The sequence below is a fragment of the Anomaloglossus baeobatrachus genome, chromosome 6, assembly GCF_048569485.1.
Source record: "Anomaloglossus baeobatrachus isolate aAnoBae1 chromosome 6, aAnoBae1.hap1, whole genome shotgun sequence".
Taxonomy (NCBI): Eukaryota; Metazoa; Chordata; class Amphibia; order Anura; family Aromobatidae; genus Anomaloglossus; species Anomaloglossus baeobatrachus.
In genome coordinates, this window is record NC_134358.1 from 43950838 (window position 1) to 43968914 (window position 18077).

Genomic DNA, 18077 nt, shown 5'->3' on the forward strand with positions numbered 1-18077 from the left:
CTACTGAGAATACCTGGTCTTCATGGACTCATCTCGGTAGGTATGTAGGTCGTAATGTCATCGTGAATACTTGCCTCGGATGTGAAATGAACGGAGCCTGATAACCCCTTTATAGGAATACCTTAGGATAGTTCATTAACAAGGTTGGCCACTACTTTTTATTAATGGGATAGTATCATGCCAGGGCGAAGCGCAATACAAAGGGACAAACCAGGTAAGATGTAAAGGAATCAATAGGGAGAGGGAAGTGGGTAACCTCCTATCACTCACCTGAGTCTGATCTTTGCACTCCTTAACGTCCCTAGATGGGTCCTTCTCCGTGCGCCGTCACTTGACTAGATGCTCACTGGCCCTGAACTCACCCTGACACTAGTTTCACTACTAAAATAATAAAACAACAAGAGGAAGGTAAGACAAATGGGTGGGGAAAGACATAACAAAAAGCACTCTTCGATTTCTCCACCAGGAAGCTCCACAGCTGCAAATGAACAACTCAGCTTCTCCAGAGACAGGCTCCTTCAAAGTGATCAGTAAAAAAAATCTATAACTGGCATGGAGTGAAGCCAGGAGAGCGTAAATAAAGAAGAAGGGAGTGATGATAAGATGCTGCAGCTGTGATTAAGGCTATGAGTCATCTCAGCCAGAAAGGAAAGGGTCCTTAACCCCTTCAACATCAAATGAAAGTAAATCCACTCCAATAGAAGATATAACATGTGGACGTGACACACGCGTGACAGATAGTCTTTCAACATCAGATAGGTGGGGTTGCGACGCCTGGCACACATGCCAATCAGCTGTTACTGGTGCCATTGCCTACAAAATTTTTCAGATGCTGCTCACAGCAGCCCTGTCATTTCTATAGAGGCCACTGCCGGGTACTGCAGTGCCATTCAGATGAATAGGAGTTGGATCTGTAGTACCCTCCCATTGCCACTATAGTTTTGACGCAGGTGCTGTGTTCCGGTGGCATCCATGAACTTTCGGCCGGCGGCGGAGTCTGTAACATCACACCCCCACTGATCAGATATTGATCATCTATCCTTACGAAAGGCCTGCAATAAAAACGTAGTGGCCAATTCCTTTAATATCTGATTGATAGGGGTCCAACTCTTGAAAGCTCAACAGATCGTCAATGGAAGGTGCTGTGTTACATAGCAAGTTCCAAATATTGTATAGCAGTTGTAAAAGTACTGCACACAAGTGAATTGGGGAAAGTTTGCATTACCAATAAACAATGTATGGATCTGTGCAACTTCAGTGCACCACAGCCCCTTCATACGACTGACAGAGAGGAGTGCGAGGGGCCTCCCTGTGATCGGCGTGCTGACAGGGACCCCGTGATCTGGTATTGATGAACCTATTCCAAGGGTAGGTTATCAATAATAATATTAACCCTTTTTCTAAGGGCTGAAGAGTAGATATAGAGATTTGGATCTCTATATCAGAAATATAGGATATGCCCTCAATGACTCATTGTAACAGTCCAACCACTGGGACCTCTGAGATGTCCAGAACATCACTAGATAAAGAACATGATACTTCGAGATAAGCAAAAAGATTTGTGCTACCCTGGTCCAGGGTACACTTTGACACTCCGTGTCAGCCGGATCAGCGCACGTCGTCAGTCAGAACTCGAATGCCGTTATCCTGGGCGCCACTAGCGATTACTAGGCCCCCACAATGTCGTGACGTCATATAGTGAATACAAAAGGCACTCAGGATTCCGACACTCGAGGAAGTTTGCACTGCCCTGGTGCGGCTGCCAAGGGGAACTGAAGTGGATGCCGGACAAGGGAGCGAATCTTTTTGTTCATCTCCAGTAATATTATGAAATATATATAATACTAACTTTAGTACCCGGCGTTGCCCGAAATAGTAACTAAAGGGGGATTTACACGCAGCGATATCGCTAGCGAGCGTACCCGCCCCCGTCATTTGTGCGTCACGGGCAAATCGCTGCCCGTGGAGCACAATATCGCTAGGACCCATCACACATACTTACCTTCCTAGCGACGTCGCTGTGGCCGGCGAACAACCTCTTCGTTAAGGGGGAGGTTCGTGCGCCGTCACAGCGACGTCACACGGCAGGCGTCCAATTGAAGTGGAGGGGCGGAGAGCAGCAGATAGAAAGGGACACCCACCTCGTTGCCGGAGGACGCAGGTAAGCTGTTGTTCGTCGTTCCCAGGGTGTCACACGTAGCGATGTGTGCTGCCTCAGGAACGACGAACAACCTACGTCCACAACGACCAACGAGATTTTGAAAATGAAAGATGTGTCAACGATCAACGATAAGGGGAGTATTTTTGATCGTTAACAGTTGTTCGGAGCTGTTATACGCAACGACGTCGCTAACGACGCCGGATATGCGTCACGAATTCCGTGACCCCGAGGACATATCGTTAGATATGTTGTTGCGTGTGAAGGGGCCTTTTGTCTCTCTCTCTCCCACTCTCCTTCCCTCCCGCTCTCCCGCTCTCCCTCTCTGTCTCTCTCCTTTTATTTCTTTCACCCTCACTCTCCCTTTCTCTCTCACCACCGAAGTCATATTAACTGACACATAAGCTGTCTTATACTAAGAATGTCCTTTGTTGCTTAAAGCAACCAATCAGAGCTCCTTGACCTCTAATTTAATAGAAGCAGAGTTGTGATTGGTTGATATAAGCCACCTGATAAATATCCAGGGTAACTGTCAAAACAGCCAATATATTACCTCAAACATCCAACTAGTTTCTGTTTGGGTGTCTCTTTGTGTGTGTGTGTGTGTGTGTGTCTTTTGGTGTGTGTCTCTTTCTGTGTACGTGTCTCTTTCGGTGTGTGTGTGTGTGTGTGTCTCTTTCTGTGTGTATATCTCTTTCTGTGCGTGTGTGTCTCTTTCTGTGTGTGTCTCTTTCTGTGTGTATATCTCTTTCTGTGTGTGTCTCTTTCTGTGTGTATATCTCTTTCTGTGTGTGTGTGTGTGTCTTTTGGTGTGTGTCTCTTTCTGTGTACGTGTCTCTTTCGGTGTGTGTGTGTGTGTGTCTCTTTCTGTGTGTGTCTCTTTCTGTGTGTGTCTCTTTCTGTGTGTATATCTCTTTCTGTGCGTGTGTGTCTCTTTCTGTGTGTGTCTCTTTCTGTGTGTATATCTCTTTCTGTGTGTGTCTCTTTCTGTGTGTATATCTCTTTCTGTGTGTGTGTGTGTGTGTGTCTCTTTCTGTGTGTATATCTCTTTCTGTGTGTGTGTGTCTCTCTTTCTGTGTGTGTCTCTTTCTGTGTGTGTGTAGGTCTCTCTTTGTGTCTCTTTCTCTGTCCATAATAGGAGTCTATAATAACCTTTAGCTCCCAGATACATTGACTTTAATGTAGGCAGGTTTTTTGTCGAATAAGTGTAAAGCGCAGGATTAAATTTTCCCCTCAAAACCTAGTCTATGAGTCAAATGGGGTGTCTCTGCAAAATTTCGTGATTGTAAATGCGACGGTGCGGAATGCTTTAGCGGACATACACACATACATACACACATATATACATACATACATAGACACATACATACACACATATATACATACATACATACACTCAGCTTTATATATTTGATAAAACATAATATATATGATACTATGATGTGACTCACCAGGTGGTCCGCCATTTTCTGGAGCACATTGGAAGCGTACAATCTAAATGTCTGGTCGCCCCATGTACTTTTCAGATAGACACAGGGCTTTTTCTCATAGAATGGTAAGTAGTGATAATTCCTGTGTAAGAGAAAACACAGAAGGGAATTACCAAAAAAGGAAACAATTGGAGCCCCTAAATCTATAACATCAGGTATAGGACTTGTACGGAACGGGTATCATTACCTGTTTCCCTCTGTTATCACGGGTTTCTCTGCTGTGGTCATGGATCTGAAGGACATTGATATATCGTGCGACCCATCACCTTCCTCGGTATGTAGTAGTGGGGCGCTCTCTGCATCTTCAGCTTCTGATGTTTTCTTTTTGCCTCCATGCGGTGATACCCCATCAAGAACATTTCCATAGTTACCTGTTAATCATTGAAATTATCATTATTCAGGCCTTCTGCACTCTTCCAGAGCTGAATTCAAAATTCTTCTGGCTTCTACTTAAAAGCTGATTTCCACTACTAGGACAAACCATTTTCATTCCCCATTTTTGCTTCTTTAAAATTCTATTCACCTCCTGTTTCAGTGTTGCCAGCACTCGCTCTCCCAGGGCTGAGGTATTCTCCTCCTGTTCCAGCGGTGCTGGCACTTGCTCTCCCAGGGCTCAGATATTCACCTCCTGTTACAGCTGTGCCGGCACTTGCTCTCCCAGGGCTCAGATATTTACCTCCTGTTACAGCTGAGCCGGCACTCGCTCTCCCAGGGCTCAGGTATTCACCTCCTGTTCCAGCGGTGGCGGCACTCGCTCTCCCGGGCTCAGGTATTCACCCCCTGTTCCAGCCGTGCCGTCACTTATTGTCCCGGGGCGCAAGTATTCACCTCCTGTTCCAGCAGTGTCGGCACTCGCTCTCTTGGGGCTCAGGTGTTCACCTCCTGTTCCAGCTGTGCCGTCACTTGTTGTCCCGGGGCTCAGGTATTCACCTCCTGTTCCAGCAGTGCCCGCACTCGCTCTCCCAGGGCTCAGGTATTCACCTCCTGTTACAGCTGTTCCAGCATTCCCTCTCCTGGGGCTCAGGTATTCACCTCCTGTTCCAGCCGTGCCATCACTTGTTGTCCCGGGGCTCAGGTATTCACCTCCTGTTCCAGCAGTGCCAGCACTCGCTCGCCCGGGGCTCAGGTATTCATCTCCTGTTCCAGCATTCCCTCTCCTGGGGCTCAGGTATTCACCTCCTGTTCCAGCAGTGTCGGCACTCGCTCTCCCTGGGCTCAGGTATTCACCTACTGTATTAGCTCTTCCGGCACTCGCTCTCCCTGGGCTCAGGTATTCACCTCCTGTTCCAGCGGTGGTGGAACTCGCTCTCCTAGAGCTCAGGTATTCACCTCCTGTACCAGCTCTTCCAGCACTCGCTCTCCCGGGGCTCAGGTATTCACCTCCTGTACCAGCTCTTCCGGCACTCGCTCTCTCGGGGCTCAGGTATTCACCTCCTGTTCCAGCGGTGGCGGCACTCGCTCTCCCGGGGCTCAGGTATTTACCTCCTGTTCTAGCAGTGCAGGCACTCGCTCTCCCTGGGCTCAGGTATTCACCTCCTGTACCAGCTCTTCTGGCACTCGCTCTCCTGGGGCTCAGGTATTCACCTCCTGTTCCAGCTGTGCCGGCACTCGCTCTCCCGGGGCTCAGGTATTCACCTCCTGTTCCAGCAGTGTCGGCACTTGCTCTCCCTGGGCTCAGGTATTCACCTCCTGTTTCAGCTCTTCTGGCACTCGCTCTCCCTGGGCTCAGGTATTCACCTCCTGTTCCAGCTCTTCCGGCACTCGCTCTCCCTGGGCTCAGGTATTCACCTCCTGTTCCAGCGGTGGCGGCACTCGCTCTCCTAGAGCTCAGGTATTCACCTCCTGTACCAGCTCTTCCGGCACTCGCTCTCCCAGGGCCCAGGTATTCACCTCCTATACCAGCTCTTCTGGCACTCGCTCTCCCGGGGCCCAGGTATTCACCTCCTGTACCAGCTCTTCCGGCACTCGCTCTCCCGGGGCTCAGGTATTCATCTCCTGTACCAGCTCTTCCGACACTCGCTCTCCCGGGGCTCAGGTATTCACCTCCTGTTCCAGCGGTGGCGGCACTCGCTCTCCTAGAGCTCAGGTATTCACCTCCTGTACCAGCTCTTCCGGCACTCGCTCTCCCGGGGCCCAGGTATTTACCTCCTGTACCAGCTCTTCCGACACTCGCTCACCCGGGGCCCAGGTATTCACCTCCTGTACCAGCTCTTCCGGCATTCGCTCTCCCGGGGCTCAGGTATTCACCTCCTGTACCAGCTCTTCCGACACTCGCTCTCCCGGGGCTCAGGTATTCACCTCCTGTTCCAGCGGTGGCGGCACTCGCTCTCCTAGAGCTCAGGTATTCACCTCCTGTACCAGCTCTTCGGGCACTCGCTCTCCCGGGACCCAGGTATTTACCTCCTGTACCAGCTCTTCCGGCACTCGCTCACCCGGGGCCCAGGTATTCACCTCCTGTACCAGCTCTTCCGGCATTCGCTCTCCCGGGGCTCAGGTATTCACCTCCTGTACCAGCTCTCTTGGCACTCGCTCTCCCGGGGCTCAGGTATTCACCTCCTGTACCAGCTCTTCCGGCACTCGCTCACCCGGGGCCCAGGTATTCACCTCCTGTACCAGCTCTTCCGGCATTCGCTCTCCCGGGGCTCAGGTATTCATCTCCTGTACCAGCTCTTCCGACACTTGCTCTCCCGGGGCTCAGGTATTCACCTCCTGTTCCAGCGGTGGCGGCACTCGCTCTCCTAGAGCTCCGGTATTCACCTCCTGTACCAGCTCTTCCGGCACTCGCTCTCCCGGGGCCCAGGTATTTAGCTCCTGTACCAGCTCTTCCGGCACTCGCTCACCCGGGGCCCAGGTATTCACCTCCTGTACCAGCTCTTCCGGCATTCGCTCTCCCGGGGCTCAGGTATTCACCTCCTGTACCAGCTCTCTTGGCACTCGCTCTCCCGGGGCTCAGGTATTCACCTCCTGTACCAGCTCTTCCAACACTCGCTCTCCCGGGGCTCAGGTATTCACCTCCTGTTCCAGCGGTGCCGGCACTCGCTCTCCCTGGGCTCAGGTATTCACCTCCTGTTTCAGCAATTTCGGCACTCGCTCTCCCGGGGCTCAGGTATTCACCTCCTGTTCTAGCGGTGGCGGCACTCGCTCTCCCGGGGCTCAGGTATTCACCTCTTGTTCCTGCGGTTGCGGCACTCGCAGATCTTTGGTGACATTTATCCACTGTTCTCCTCTGCACTCGATGACCCCGTTCTATAACTTTACTTGGTCTCTACTTTGTGGTTGAGTTGCTGCGTTTCGTAAAATCTTCCAGTTTTCAATAAACAGTTATTGGTGGGCATTTTTAGAGTCAATTTTATGGCGCTAACATATTCCACAGCACTGTACAGATTTCTACATTCATATCAGTGTCGGTCTTTAATGTGTCTCACAATCCCACCTCTGAATTAAAACAATGCCCTCATTCACTGACAGCTAGCAGAGGTGTTGTAAACAGTGAGGAGCTGAAGCACAAATCACATTGAATAGATGTAGAATGCATGTACCTAAAATATCAATTGGGTTTAATGTGACTTTGCCTGGGTTTGTACAGATGTTTTCTTACCTACAGTAACTTCAAAGCTGATCGGTTTATCTCCAGTCTTCCTGTCAATCAGAGTAGCTTCAAAAAAGGATCCAAAAAGTAGAAAATCTTCAACTTGTTCTTCATGGATCTGCAAAAGTCACAGATATGAGATAATACAAGCCATTTTGTTGTTATAGAAACCATCTTGTCTTATAACTGAATGATGTCATAGGGCTCAGCTAAGACTGATGGGTGGGGGAGTTTCCCATTTCTACACACACCCCTGCGGCTCTTATTGGTGCATAGTTACTTCTTTGTTTGGGGTACTATACAAAACTGATCATATGATGTAATAAAAGAAAAACTTTCAGTACACCACAGAGCGCGTGTGCTGCAATGATTTCCCCAAGCGCTTGTAAAACAAATCTTATTAATTTGGAGTTCCAATGGCATAAAAGGAGTGTATTTCGCTCATACAGACATCACTGATTGGGGAGCACTCATTGGCTTTTCTAAGAGTAGAGCAAATCAAGAGTGTCAGGTGGACTCCCGAATAAATGGTCCGCCTCCTGGACTTGTAGAAGACAACGCTAAACTTAAACTCCTGGATTATCAGTTATTACATTGGTGGTTGTGCCGGCATTTATCTGTGATGCCAACACAGTATGGGTCTGTGCACATTTTGTCTTTCCATAAGATTTGGCATATATGCCAGGAAAGTCACCAGTGTGCATGTCATGATGTTTTAAGGATATTGCCTACGTTGCCATGGCATATTTTGAAGCCGGGGATAGGATCATTAGGCTCTCCAACCCTTTACTGGGCCAAATATTTAATAATTGATAAATGTATGGACTGACCTCAGGAGGAACGTCAAAGGGCTCAACCTCAACCTGAGTAGAGTTGGTCTTATCCGCGCCAGCCGGAGTTTTCGCCTCTTCTGATCCCTTCTCTCCTTTTTCTTTCCCTGATCCCTTTGATCCTTTTGAGTCCTTCAAAGGAATCTTGATGTCTTTGATGATTTTAGAAAATTTGGACTCATGGGCTCCTCCAGACAGAATCTCTACGGCAATTTCAATTAAGATACGTCCTCTGAACGAGACCCCTTCCCCATGACCCTCGTTAAGTTCTTGATAGTCATCCATCAAAGTAGTGTTACGAGGGGAACCGTACAAATTTATCCAGGCTGGACCAAAAGTTGGAAGGAACCCTGTAGTATAAAACATATAATATTATATTAAATGGTAAATTACTGTTAATATAAAAGTAACAAGTGATAATACCATATAGTGCTGAACATTATTACTCTGCATTAAAGGTTCTTTCCCATCTCACAAACTGATAGCTAGGATATCATTCATCACTTTATAATTGTTGGCGCAGAACCTCTGAGAGCCACAACAGTCCTGATAATGAAGGTGATAAGATGTTCTTTTAAGTTTTTCCAGTATAGCACTGCTGGACTCCTGATTGCATTATATAGAGAAACTAGCTGTAGTACCTGGCGTTGCCCGGGATAGTAACTGGCTCTCTGTCTCTCTACCAGTCTCTGTGTCTCGCTGTCTGTCTCTTTCCTTGTCTGTCTGTTTCTATCTCTCTGTATTTGCATTAGTCTATCTGTCTCAATCTCTGTATCTGTCTGTCTCTCGCTCTCTGTCTCTTTGCCCGGCTGTCTCTTTGCCCGTCTGTCTCTTTCCCGGGCTGTCTCTTTGCCCGTCTGTCTCTTTCCCGGGCTGTCTCTTTCCCGGGCTGTCTCTTTCCCGGGCTGTCTCTTTCCCGGGCTGTCTCTTTGCCCGTCTGTCTCTTTCCCGGGCTGTCTCTTTGCCCGTCTGTCTCTTTCCCAGGTCTGTCTCTTTCCCAGGCTGTCTCTATCCAGGTCTGTCTCTTTCCCGGTCTGTCTCTCTCTGTCTGTCTTTTTCTGTCTCCCCTATCCGTCTATCCTATCTTTTACTAACAGTTTAATTTGTTCCTATAGAAACCACTGACAGTTGCTATTTATAGCCTGCAGCTCCCAGCTCCATTCAGTTTAATTGCTGCAGGATTTTTGTAGAGTAACTGGAAAGCACGGGTTTCAATTTTCCCGCCCAAACATAGTCTATGATGTTCCCTGAGTCACATGGACTGTCTATGCAAAATTTCGTGATTGTAAATGCGACGGAGCGGATTCCTTTAGCGGACATACACACACACATACACACACTGAGCTTTATATATTAGACATGACTACTATAATACTGCCTCCTATACAAAAGAACATAACTACTATAATACTACCACCTATGTACAGGAATATAACTACTATAATACTGCCTCTATGTACAAGAATATAACTACTATAATACTGCCCCTATGTACAAGAATATAACTACTATAATACTGCCCCTATATACAATAATATAACTACTATAATATTGCCCCATGTACAAAAATATCACTACTATAATACTGCCCCAATACAACAAAATACAACTGCTTTAATACTGCCCCTACTATGATACTACCCCCTATGTACAAGAATATAACTACTATAATACTGACTCCTATGTGCAGGAATATAACTACTATAATACTGCTCCTACGTACAAGAATATAACTACTATAATATTGTCCCTTATGTACAAGAATATAACTACTATAATACTGCCTCCTATGTACAAGAATATAACTACTATAATACTGCCCCCTATGTACAAGAATATAACTACTATAATACTGCCCCCTATGTACAAGAATATAACTACTATAATACTGCCACTATGTACAAGAATATAACTACTATAATACTGCTCCTATGTACAAGAATATATCTACTATAATACTGTCCCTATGTACAAGAATATAACTACTATAATACTACCCCCTATGTACAAGAATATAACTACTATAATACTACTCCCTTTGTACAAGAATAACTACTATAATACTGCCTCCTATATACAAGAATATAACTACTATAATACTGCTCCTATGTACAAGAATATAACTACTATAATACTGCTCCTGTGTACATAAATATAACTACTATAATACTGCCTCCTATATACAAGAATATAATTACTATAATACTGCCCCTATGTACAAGAATATAAGTACTATAATACTGCCCCTATGTACAAGAATATAAGTACTATAATACTGCCTTCTATATACAAGAATATAACTTCCATAATACTGTCCCTATGTACAAGAAAATAACTACTCCATATAGCAAAAACCTAAAAAAACATCACTATGGGGAGATTTTTTAGGTTTTTTAGTTTTTTTTTAGGTTTTTTTAGGTTTTTTAGGGGTTTTTTTATGTTTTTTTTTAGGTTTTTGCACCCAGTTCAGACTTAGAATGGTGTTCCAAACGTTATTCCTTATTTATTTGTTTTTCGTTTGTGAACCCTCCCCAACCACACCTATTGCCAATCCATATCATACGTATATATAGCCTGGGTCTCAGCGTCCCATACACGGTAAGTTTTTTAACTGCATGAGAGGACACACACAAGCTAGGGACCCCAACGTAGAGAAATACTTTGGCGTAGTGTTGGGGCTCTATTGCATTGATCAATTCAGTAGCTAAATTTCTCTTGATTCATATGTTCATGGCAGTAATGCAGATTCCATTTTTCACATATTCACTCTTGCATATAGCTATTGGATTTTTCAAGTCAGTATTCACACAGCAGTTTCTGCTATTCCATGTATTCCCCTTACATAGTCACTGGTGTGCATACCTTATCTCCCAATAGTGATGTTTTTTTAGGTTTTTGCACCCAGTTCAGACTTAGAATGGTGTTCCAAACGTTATTCCTTATTTGTCTGTCACCTGTGACACACCCCTGACAAATGGATTTTGAGCGTACCTTTTTTGGCTGTCCATTTGGGGTAGCAGAAATCTGGCTCCTCATTAATAATAGGGGTAAGTGGCAATGAACTGTCTCCATCTATTTATGTGTCCAATTAAGCAATATCACAGAATAATGAATGAACACTTGCAATGTCTGAGTGATATTATAATGCATAATGTGGCATTATAAATGTTAGTGAGAGCGTGAATAGTAGCAGCTCAGTCCCGTATGTGATGAATCTGTTGGGGACAGTCTTTCCGTTAAATTCTTAATTAACCTCTTGACAGGGGATTGTGATAACTATGTCGATTTGCCTTACATAATTCAGTTCTCAGATCATACATATGACGCAGAGCTAAAGATGGCTGCCATTTCCTGTTCTCCACACCTTGCCTGGAATGCAAGGAATGTCCAGATGTAAGAAGACCACCATATAAGGAAAAGACCCACTGGCCAACCTAGAGGACAACCAACAGATGAAGACGTCTAGACCTGCCCATCAGCATCAACACGGATCTGCCCATTGGCTAACTCATGAACTGTCCCACTAAATGGGCATATCTGAACTTGTGTATGCCCCTAGCCTATATCAGAGGCCGCATGCTTATTCTCTGTCTGTTCGGTGCCATCTTTACTGTGATCAAGAAGAGATTTCACATCCGACTGTGTCTGACGTGATTTCTTTACGCATGCACTTAATCCACACCAAATAGGCCAGGCAGTAGGCAACAAGTGATCTCTGGTTAAGAGTTCACCCTAACAAATCATCCTAATATACGAATGCTAGCTGCTTTGTCTAGGCATAGATGCACTGGTAAGACATATAGCATCTAAATTAAGTCCATGAGCAAGTGCAGTTATGCGCAATGTTCTCTTTGAGTCTTAGGGGTACTTTGCACGCTGCGACATCGCTAGCCGATGCTAGCGATGCCGAGCGCAATAGTACCCGCCCCCATCGCACATGCGATATCTTGTGATAGCTGCCGTAGCGAACAATATCGCTACGGCAGCTTCACACGCGCTTACCTGCCCTGCGACTTCGCTAAGGGGGCGGGTCGTGCGGCGTCATAGCGACGTCACACAGCAGGCGGCCAATAGAAGCGGAGGGGCGGAGATGAGCGGGACGTAAACATCCCGCCCACCTCCTTCCTTCCGCATAGCCGGCGGAGGCAGGTAAGGAGATGTTCCTCGCTCCTGCGGCTTCATACACAGCGATGTGTGCTGCCGCAAGAACGAGGAACAACATCGTACCGACATTATGAAAATGTCCAACGCTACACAGATCACCGATTTACGACGCTTTTGCGATCGTTTATCGGCGCATCTAGGCTTTACACATTGCAACGTCGTTACCGGCGCCGGATGTGCGTCACTTTCAATTTGACCCCGACGATATTGCAGTAGCGATGTCGCAACGTGCAAAGTACCCCTTAGTGTGGACTCGCGTTAAGTCCATTAACATGCGCGGTGGAGATTTCTCTGCTATTTTCAGAGCGTGACTTGTGCATTAACCCGGAAGTGCCCTGCCATTGGACTTGGACAACCTCTTTGTCTTGGCAGAAGTCTGTATCTAATCTGTGCTCTCACAAGCTATGAGTTTGAGGTGTGGATACCTGGTTGACGTGTCACACACTGCGCAACGTTCTGTTGGAGTCTAAGTGTGGACTCATGCTCATTGGGAGTCGAATGTGTCTCGCGCTAAGTCCATTGACAAGCACGGTGGGGATAGCTCTGCAGATGACGTCTGCTATGACGTCTGCTATTTTCACAGCATGACTTGTGGCACAAGCATTAACCTGAAAGTGTCCCATGATTGGTCTCAGACAACCTCTTTGTCTTGACAGAGGTCTGTATCTAATCTGCTCTCTTCCAAGCTACGAGTCTGAGGCGTGGATACCTGGTTTACGTGTCACACTAATGCGAACCCATAACATTCATGTGACATTCATATGCACTTATCATTAAACATGTTATATGAGTGTGCATTGAGTTGGCCAATGATGTATGCTAAATGAGATGGAATGATATCCTCTATCTTTATCCCACTGTTTGGTTGACCCCTTAGTGTGTCACGTATCGGCTAGGCTAGCTGGGAGACCCGAACTGGCCCTAAGACTGGGATCCCTGCACTGATACTCAACCCAGAGGTACACTAAAGGGTAGTGAAGTCTGGGCCCCCAGCATGTCCCTGTCTCCTACTCACACCCAGACCTAAGCCCCGCACCCTCCCACCCCCGGGGTTTGCAAGACACACCGAGATAACCCCCTTCCCAAAAAGACACGGACAGGAGGAAGAACTGAAACTCTTTCACTCTGCAAACAGCCACAAAGGAAAGATAATAAAGGCACTGGGGTAAATAAAATATAAGGGAGGAAGTAACACACACCAAGGGACGCTTCCACATCACACAAACAAGAGATTACAGGTCACTAAATAGGAATGCCAAGGGCACTGGATATTCGCAAGAGCACGAGGAGATGCTATCTTCGGCGATCTCCTAACAAACTCCTAAGCCTTAAATAGGGAGACACCAGCTGAAGATGGTACTCAGCAACCTGACTCTCAAAAGAGTCGCACACTGCACAGAGAAGGATTAACTCCTACACAGCTGGGAGCAGTGGACACAACTCAGCTGACGCCCAGCTGAGCCGAGCATTAAAGAAATGACAGGTTGACTGTCGGACTCTGCAATGTGAACAGGGTTCGATGCTGTTGCTGTAATCCGTGAGTGTGGATCCGGACAACGCATTACATAGTGATGTCACAACCAAATCTTTAAGAAGCCTAACTGTGTGAAATCATTATAACCACTATACCCTGATGAAGCCTGTCATGGTGAAACATGTTGAGCAGGCTGATAGCTGAATACTTTTAATAGGCAGAGGCAGGGGGGCATTATAATTTGGCTTTAATATAAGTCACTTTATTAAATAATACCTTAAAATATATATTTTAAAAAAAGTCTTAAGTTAGGATACTTCTTGTTGCCTTTGGCAAAATGTGTTTATAGCTTCTTGCCGAGAGCCCTACCCAATGTCCTATGGTGGGGCTGCATTTGGATTTTTACAGTCGTATAAGTCTATGCAGTGAGTTTGCCCTAGTGGCGGGATCTGACTACTGAAATATAACAAAATGTAACCAAATTTCTCACCCTTGTCCCCATCTTGCTCATCGGAAATCTTCTTCAGGTCTATGAAGTGAGTGGCTAAAGCCACGTCATTCATGCTGCCCTCATCCCACACCTGGATCTTCACCCGACGACACAATGGAGGGAACATCTCCTTAAATATGATCTGCTCGTGCCATACAGGTTCTGCTGTGTTCTTCTGAGCTGTGGTTCGACCCTAAAAACATGCAACAAAACCATGTCATACAGTGGTGTAAAAATAAGGCGGCTTTCAGGAGCTGCTTGACACTAGTAGACTCTTAAGGATCTTAATTTATTGGTTCTGGTGTCCCACACCATTTTTTTAATTCAGTTATACTGCTCTTTATACCCGGACCTTCTCCAGCGACATCTTCTGTTGACATGCACCTCTTTATTCAACATGTGAGCGCCGCTAATGATGCAAGAGACATCATAGCCAATATTGATGGTCTCCACAGGCTCTGTCCAGCCAAGAATACTGGTGTGGCTTGGACCAGTTTTGTTGATCAGTCAGGCAGAATGGGTTTATGAGTGGTTCAGCCACACAACAGGAGTTATCGACTCTCTGCTGTGGCCAATGGGGCTACACCACACACTAGTTAAACTCCCAGTATACTAATGGGAGTTGCCAGGGATTGCTTTTTTCTTTTCTTGTGCTCTGGAACTGCTCTTCTTTTTTTACTCAAATATTGACCCAGCTTTTGACCCTGACTTTGTCCTGTAGTCCTCCTGACTCTGACCCAGGCTAGCCTAACTTTGGTTTCATTGACTGCCTGGTATCTGACAGCAGCTGTTTCCCTCCATGTGATTTCGTTATACTGATTTTTTTTCACTGGTTGTATCTAATGATACTGCCTTAGGCAGGCTTTGCACACTACGACATCGCAGGTGCGATGTCGGTGGGGTCAAATTGAAAATGACGTACTTCTGGCATCGCATGTGACATCGTAGTGTGTAAAGGCTCGATGATACGATTAACGAGCGCAAAAGCGTCGTAATCGTATCATCGGTGCAGCGTCGGCGTAATCCATAATTACACTGACGCGACGGTCCGATGTTGTTCCTCGCTCCTGCGGGAGGTGGGCGGGATGTTTACATCCCACTCATCTCCGCCCCTCCGCTCGGATTGGCAGCCTGCCGTGTGACGTCGCAGTGACGCCGCACGACCCGCCCCCTTAATAAGGAGGCGGGTCGCCGGCCAGAGTGGCGGTCGCAGATCAGGTGAGTGCATGTGAAGCTGGCATAGCGATATTTTTCGCTACGCCAGCTTTCACAAGATATTGTACCTGCGACGGGGGCGGGGACTATCGCGTGCGACATCGCAGCATCGGCTTGCGATGTCGCAACGTGCAAAGCCCGCCTTAGGTTCGCCACTCCAGTCAGCAGCTACTCTAAGGACGTGTGGATGCAACTACTCTATGGATGCAACTTAGGAGCCCCCAGTCCAGATCTCTTTATAGGAATTAAAGGCTGAAGGCTTGGACTCCTCTGAGACCTGCTAGACTAGGGATGTCAAACTCAAATACACATAGGACCAAAGTAAAACAAATGTAGACAAACTTGTGGGCCAACCTAGTAGCGAGCCCCATATACTTCTCCATACAGATGAATAGATCCCAAATAGTCTTCATACCCGAATAATGCGCCCAATATACTCCTCCATACAGATTAATGGGCCCCACAGAGTCCTCCATATAGAATTATGTGCCCTACATAGTCCTCCATACAGAATAATGTGCGCTATATAACGCTCCATACAGAATAATGGGCCCCACATAGTCCTCCATACAGAATAATGGGCCCCACATTGTTCTCCATACAGAATAATGGGCCCCACATAGCCCTCTATACAGAATAATGGGCCCCACATAGCCCTCTATACAGAATAATGGGCCCCACATAGTTCTCCATATAGTATAATGGCCCCCACATAGTCCTCCATACAGAATAATAGCCCCCACATAGCCCTCCATACATAATAATGTGTACCACATAGTCCTCCATACAGAATAATGGGCCCCACATATTCCTCCATACAGAATAATGGACCCCACATAGCCCTCCATACAGAATAATTGACCCCACATAGCCCTCTATACAGAATAATGTGCCCCACATAGCCCTCCATACAGAATAATAGACCCCACATAGCCCTCCATACAGAATAATGGACCCCACATAGCCCTTCATACAGAATAATGGACCCCACATAGCCCTCCATACAGAATAATGGACCCCACATAACCCTCCATACAGAATAATGGACCCCACATAACCCTCCATACAGAATAATGGACCTCACATAGCCCTCCATACAGAATAATGGACCCATGTAGCCCTCCATACAGAATAATGGACCCCACATAGCCCTCCATACAGAATAATGGGCCCCACATAGCCCTCCATACAGAATAATGGACCCATGTAGCCCTCCATACAGAATAATGGACCCCACATAGCCCTCCATACAGAATAATGGACCCCACATAGCCCATGTTACTACCCTCAAAAATTTTGACTCTCTGCAGCATTTGTTAAGCGTGTACAATGCCCGCTAGCCTTTCAATCAGCGTGACTTACCATTTGTCCAGCAAACAAAACAACCACATAGGGATCCACGAGGTCCTTGCTATCTCCAATAAAGGCTTTTGTGACGTTGGCCATAATGCTAGAGTTGATTTTAGGGAGACCTTCTGCTCTGTAGATCCTCACGTAGAATCTGGCCCATGGTCTTTCTGATGGAAATCCTTTAGGTATCAATAAATTCCTTAAAAAAAACAACAAAAAAACATGGGACATAAATGACCAAATGAAATAAAAGTTAAAAATGAGCCTCATTTCTCAGAACTGTTCACCGTTTACCCCACTTTTAATGTGTCATTCTATTTGTAGAAGCGCTATTATTTTTGTACAAAGCTCCAAACCTGCATAGACACAGAATTGATTTCTAAAATTCCAACTGACAGCAGCAACCACTAGGGGGAGCTTGCTGGGATAACATCTACAAATTTGGGATATTCCTTGAAAATGTGCTCTATTCGGTAGATATGGAATGCTAATCACTATACACATATGATAAGAAATTAATCAGGACAAAAAAAGGAACTGTTTACATAAAAAAACAAAAAAAATAAAAATAGTGTTTATGAGTTGATATTAAATTTAAAGGGAACCTGTCACCAGATTTTTAAGTTCTAAACCAAAACTAGCACCTTAAGCATTCTGTAAAGGTGCATGTTGTACCCCTGACTCCCCCTGTAGACCCCACTAATACCTTTATAAAATCTCCCACTCTTTATGCAAATCCTTGGGTCTGGTTCAATGGGCATCCCAGGTTGTGGCTCCTGCCCCTCTTTTCGGCACTGATCGCCGTCCTCCTTTGATGATTGACATGGATGACACCTCCATGTAGCTAGGCAACATATTGCGCCTGGGCAGAGACGTTACCAGCTCGCGCAGGTAAACTTCACTCTGCCCTATTGCGGGCAGAATGAAAAACATAGGTGCGCATGCACAAATTGGTGAGTTCTCTGTGCAGGCGCGACATTTTGCCCAGCGATGTGGATGTTGTCTACAGGCGGACTACCAAAGATAGCTGAGTACACCTCAAGCAACGCATGTGACTGATACAAAACAACGGAAATGTGAACTTAGCCTTATTTCACAAGATTCCGTTCACAGGAATCCTGTGAAAAAACTGATCCGTCGCGTCCGTTACATCCACTGTGCGTCCGTTTTTTTAAGGATCCGTCGTGATCCGTTTCTGTTTGGGACAGCCCAATGGGTGTGCCAAACATGCTGGGCATGCTCAGTAGAGCATGACGGAATCCAGCACTGGATTCCGTTGTGTGACGGATTACGGCGGAATCCAGCACCTTAGACATC

The 18077-nt window shown here is 46.3% G+C and overlaps 1 protein-coding gene across 1 annotated transcript in view; it reads right to left on the reverse strand.

Moving 5' to 3' along the window:
• Nucleotides 1-18077, reverse strand: part of FER1L6 (fer-1 like family member 6) — a 242150-nt gene that overhangs the window by 131848 nt on the left and 92225 nt on the right. The window contains exons 9-14 of the mRNA XM_075352889.1: nucleotides 16773-16959; nucleotides 14196-14388; nucleotides 8068-8417; nucleotides 7247-7355; nucleotides 3836-4019; nucleotides 3610-3730 (exon numbers count right to left, since the gene is read on the reverse strand). Of these exons, the coding sequence (XP_075209004.1) occupies nucleotides 3610-3730; nucleotides 3836-4019; nucleotides 7247-7355; nucleotides 8068-8417; nucleotides 14196-14388; nucleotides 16773-16959 (1144 nt within the window). The remainder of the gene's footprint in view (nucleotides 1-3609; nucleotides 3731-3835; nucleotides 4020-7246; nucleotides 7356-8067; nucleotides 8418-14195; nucleotides 14389-16772; nucleotides 16960-18077) is intronic.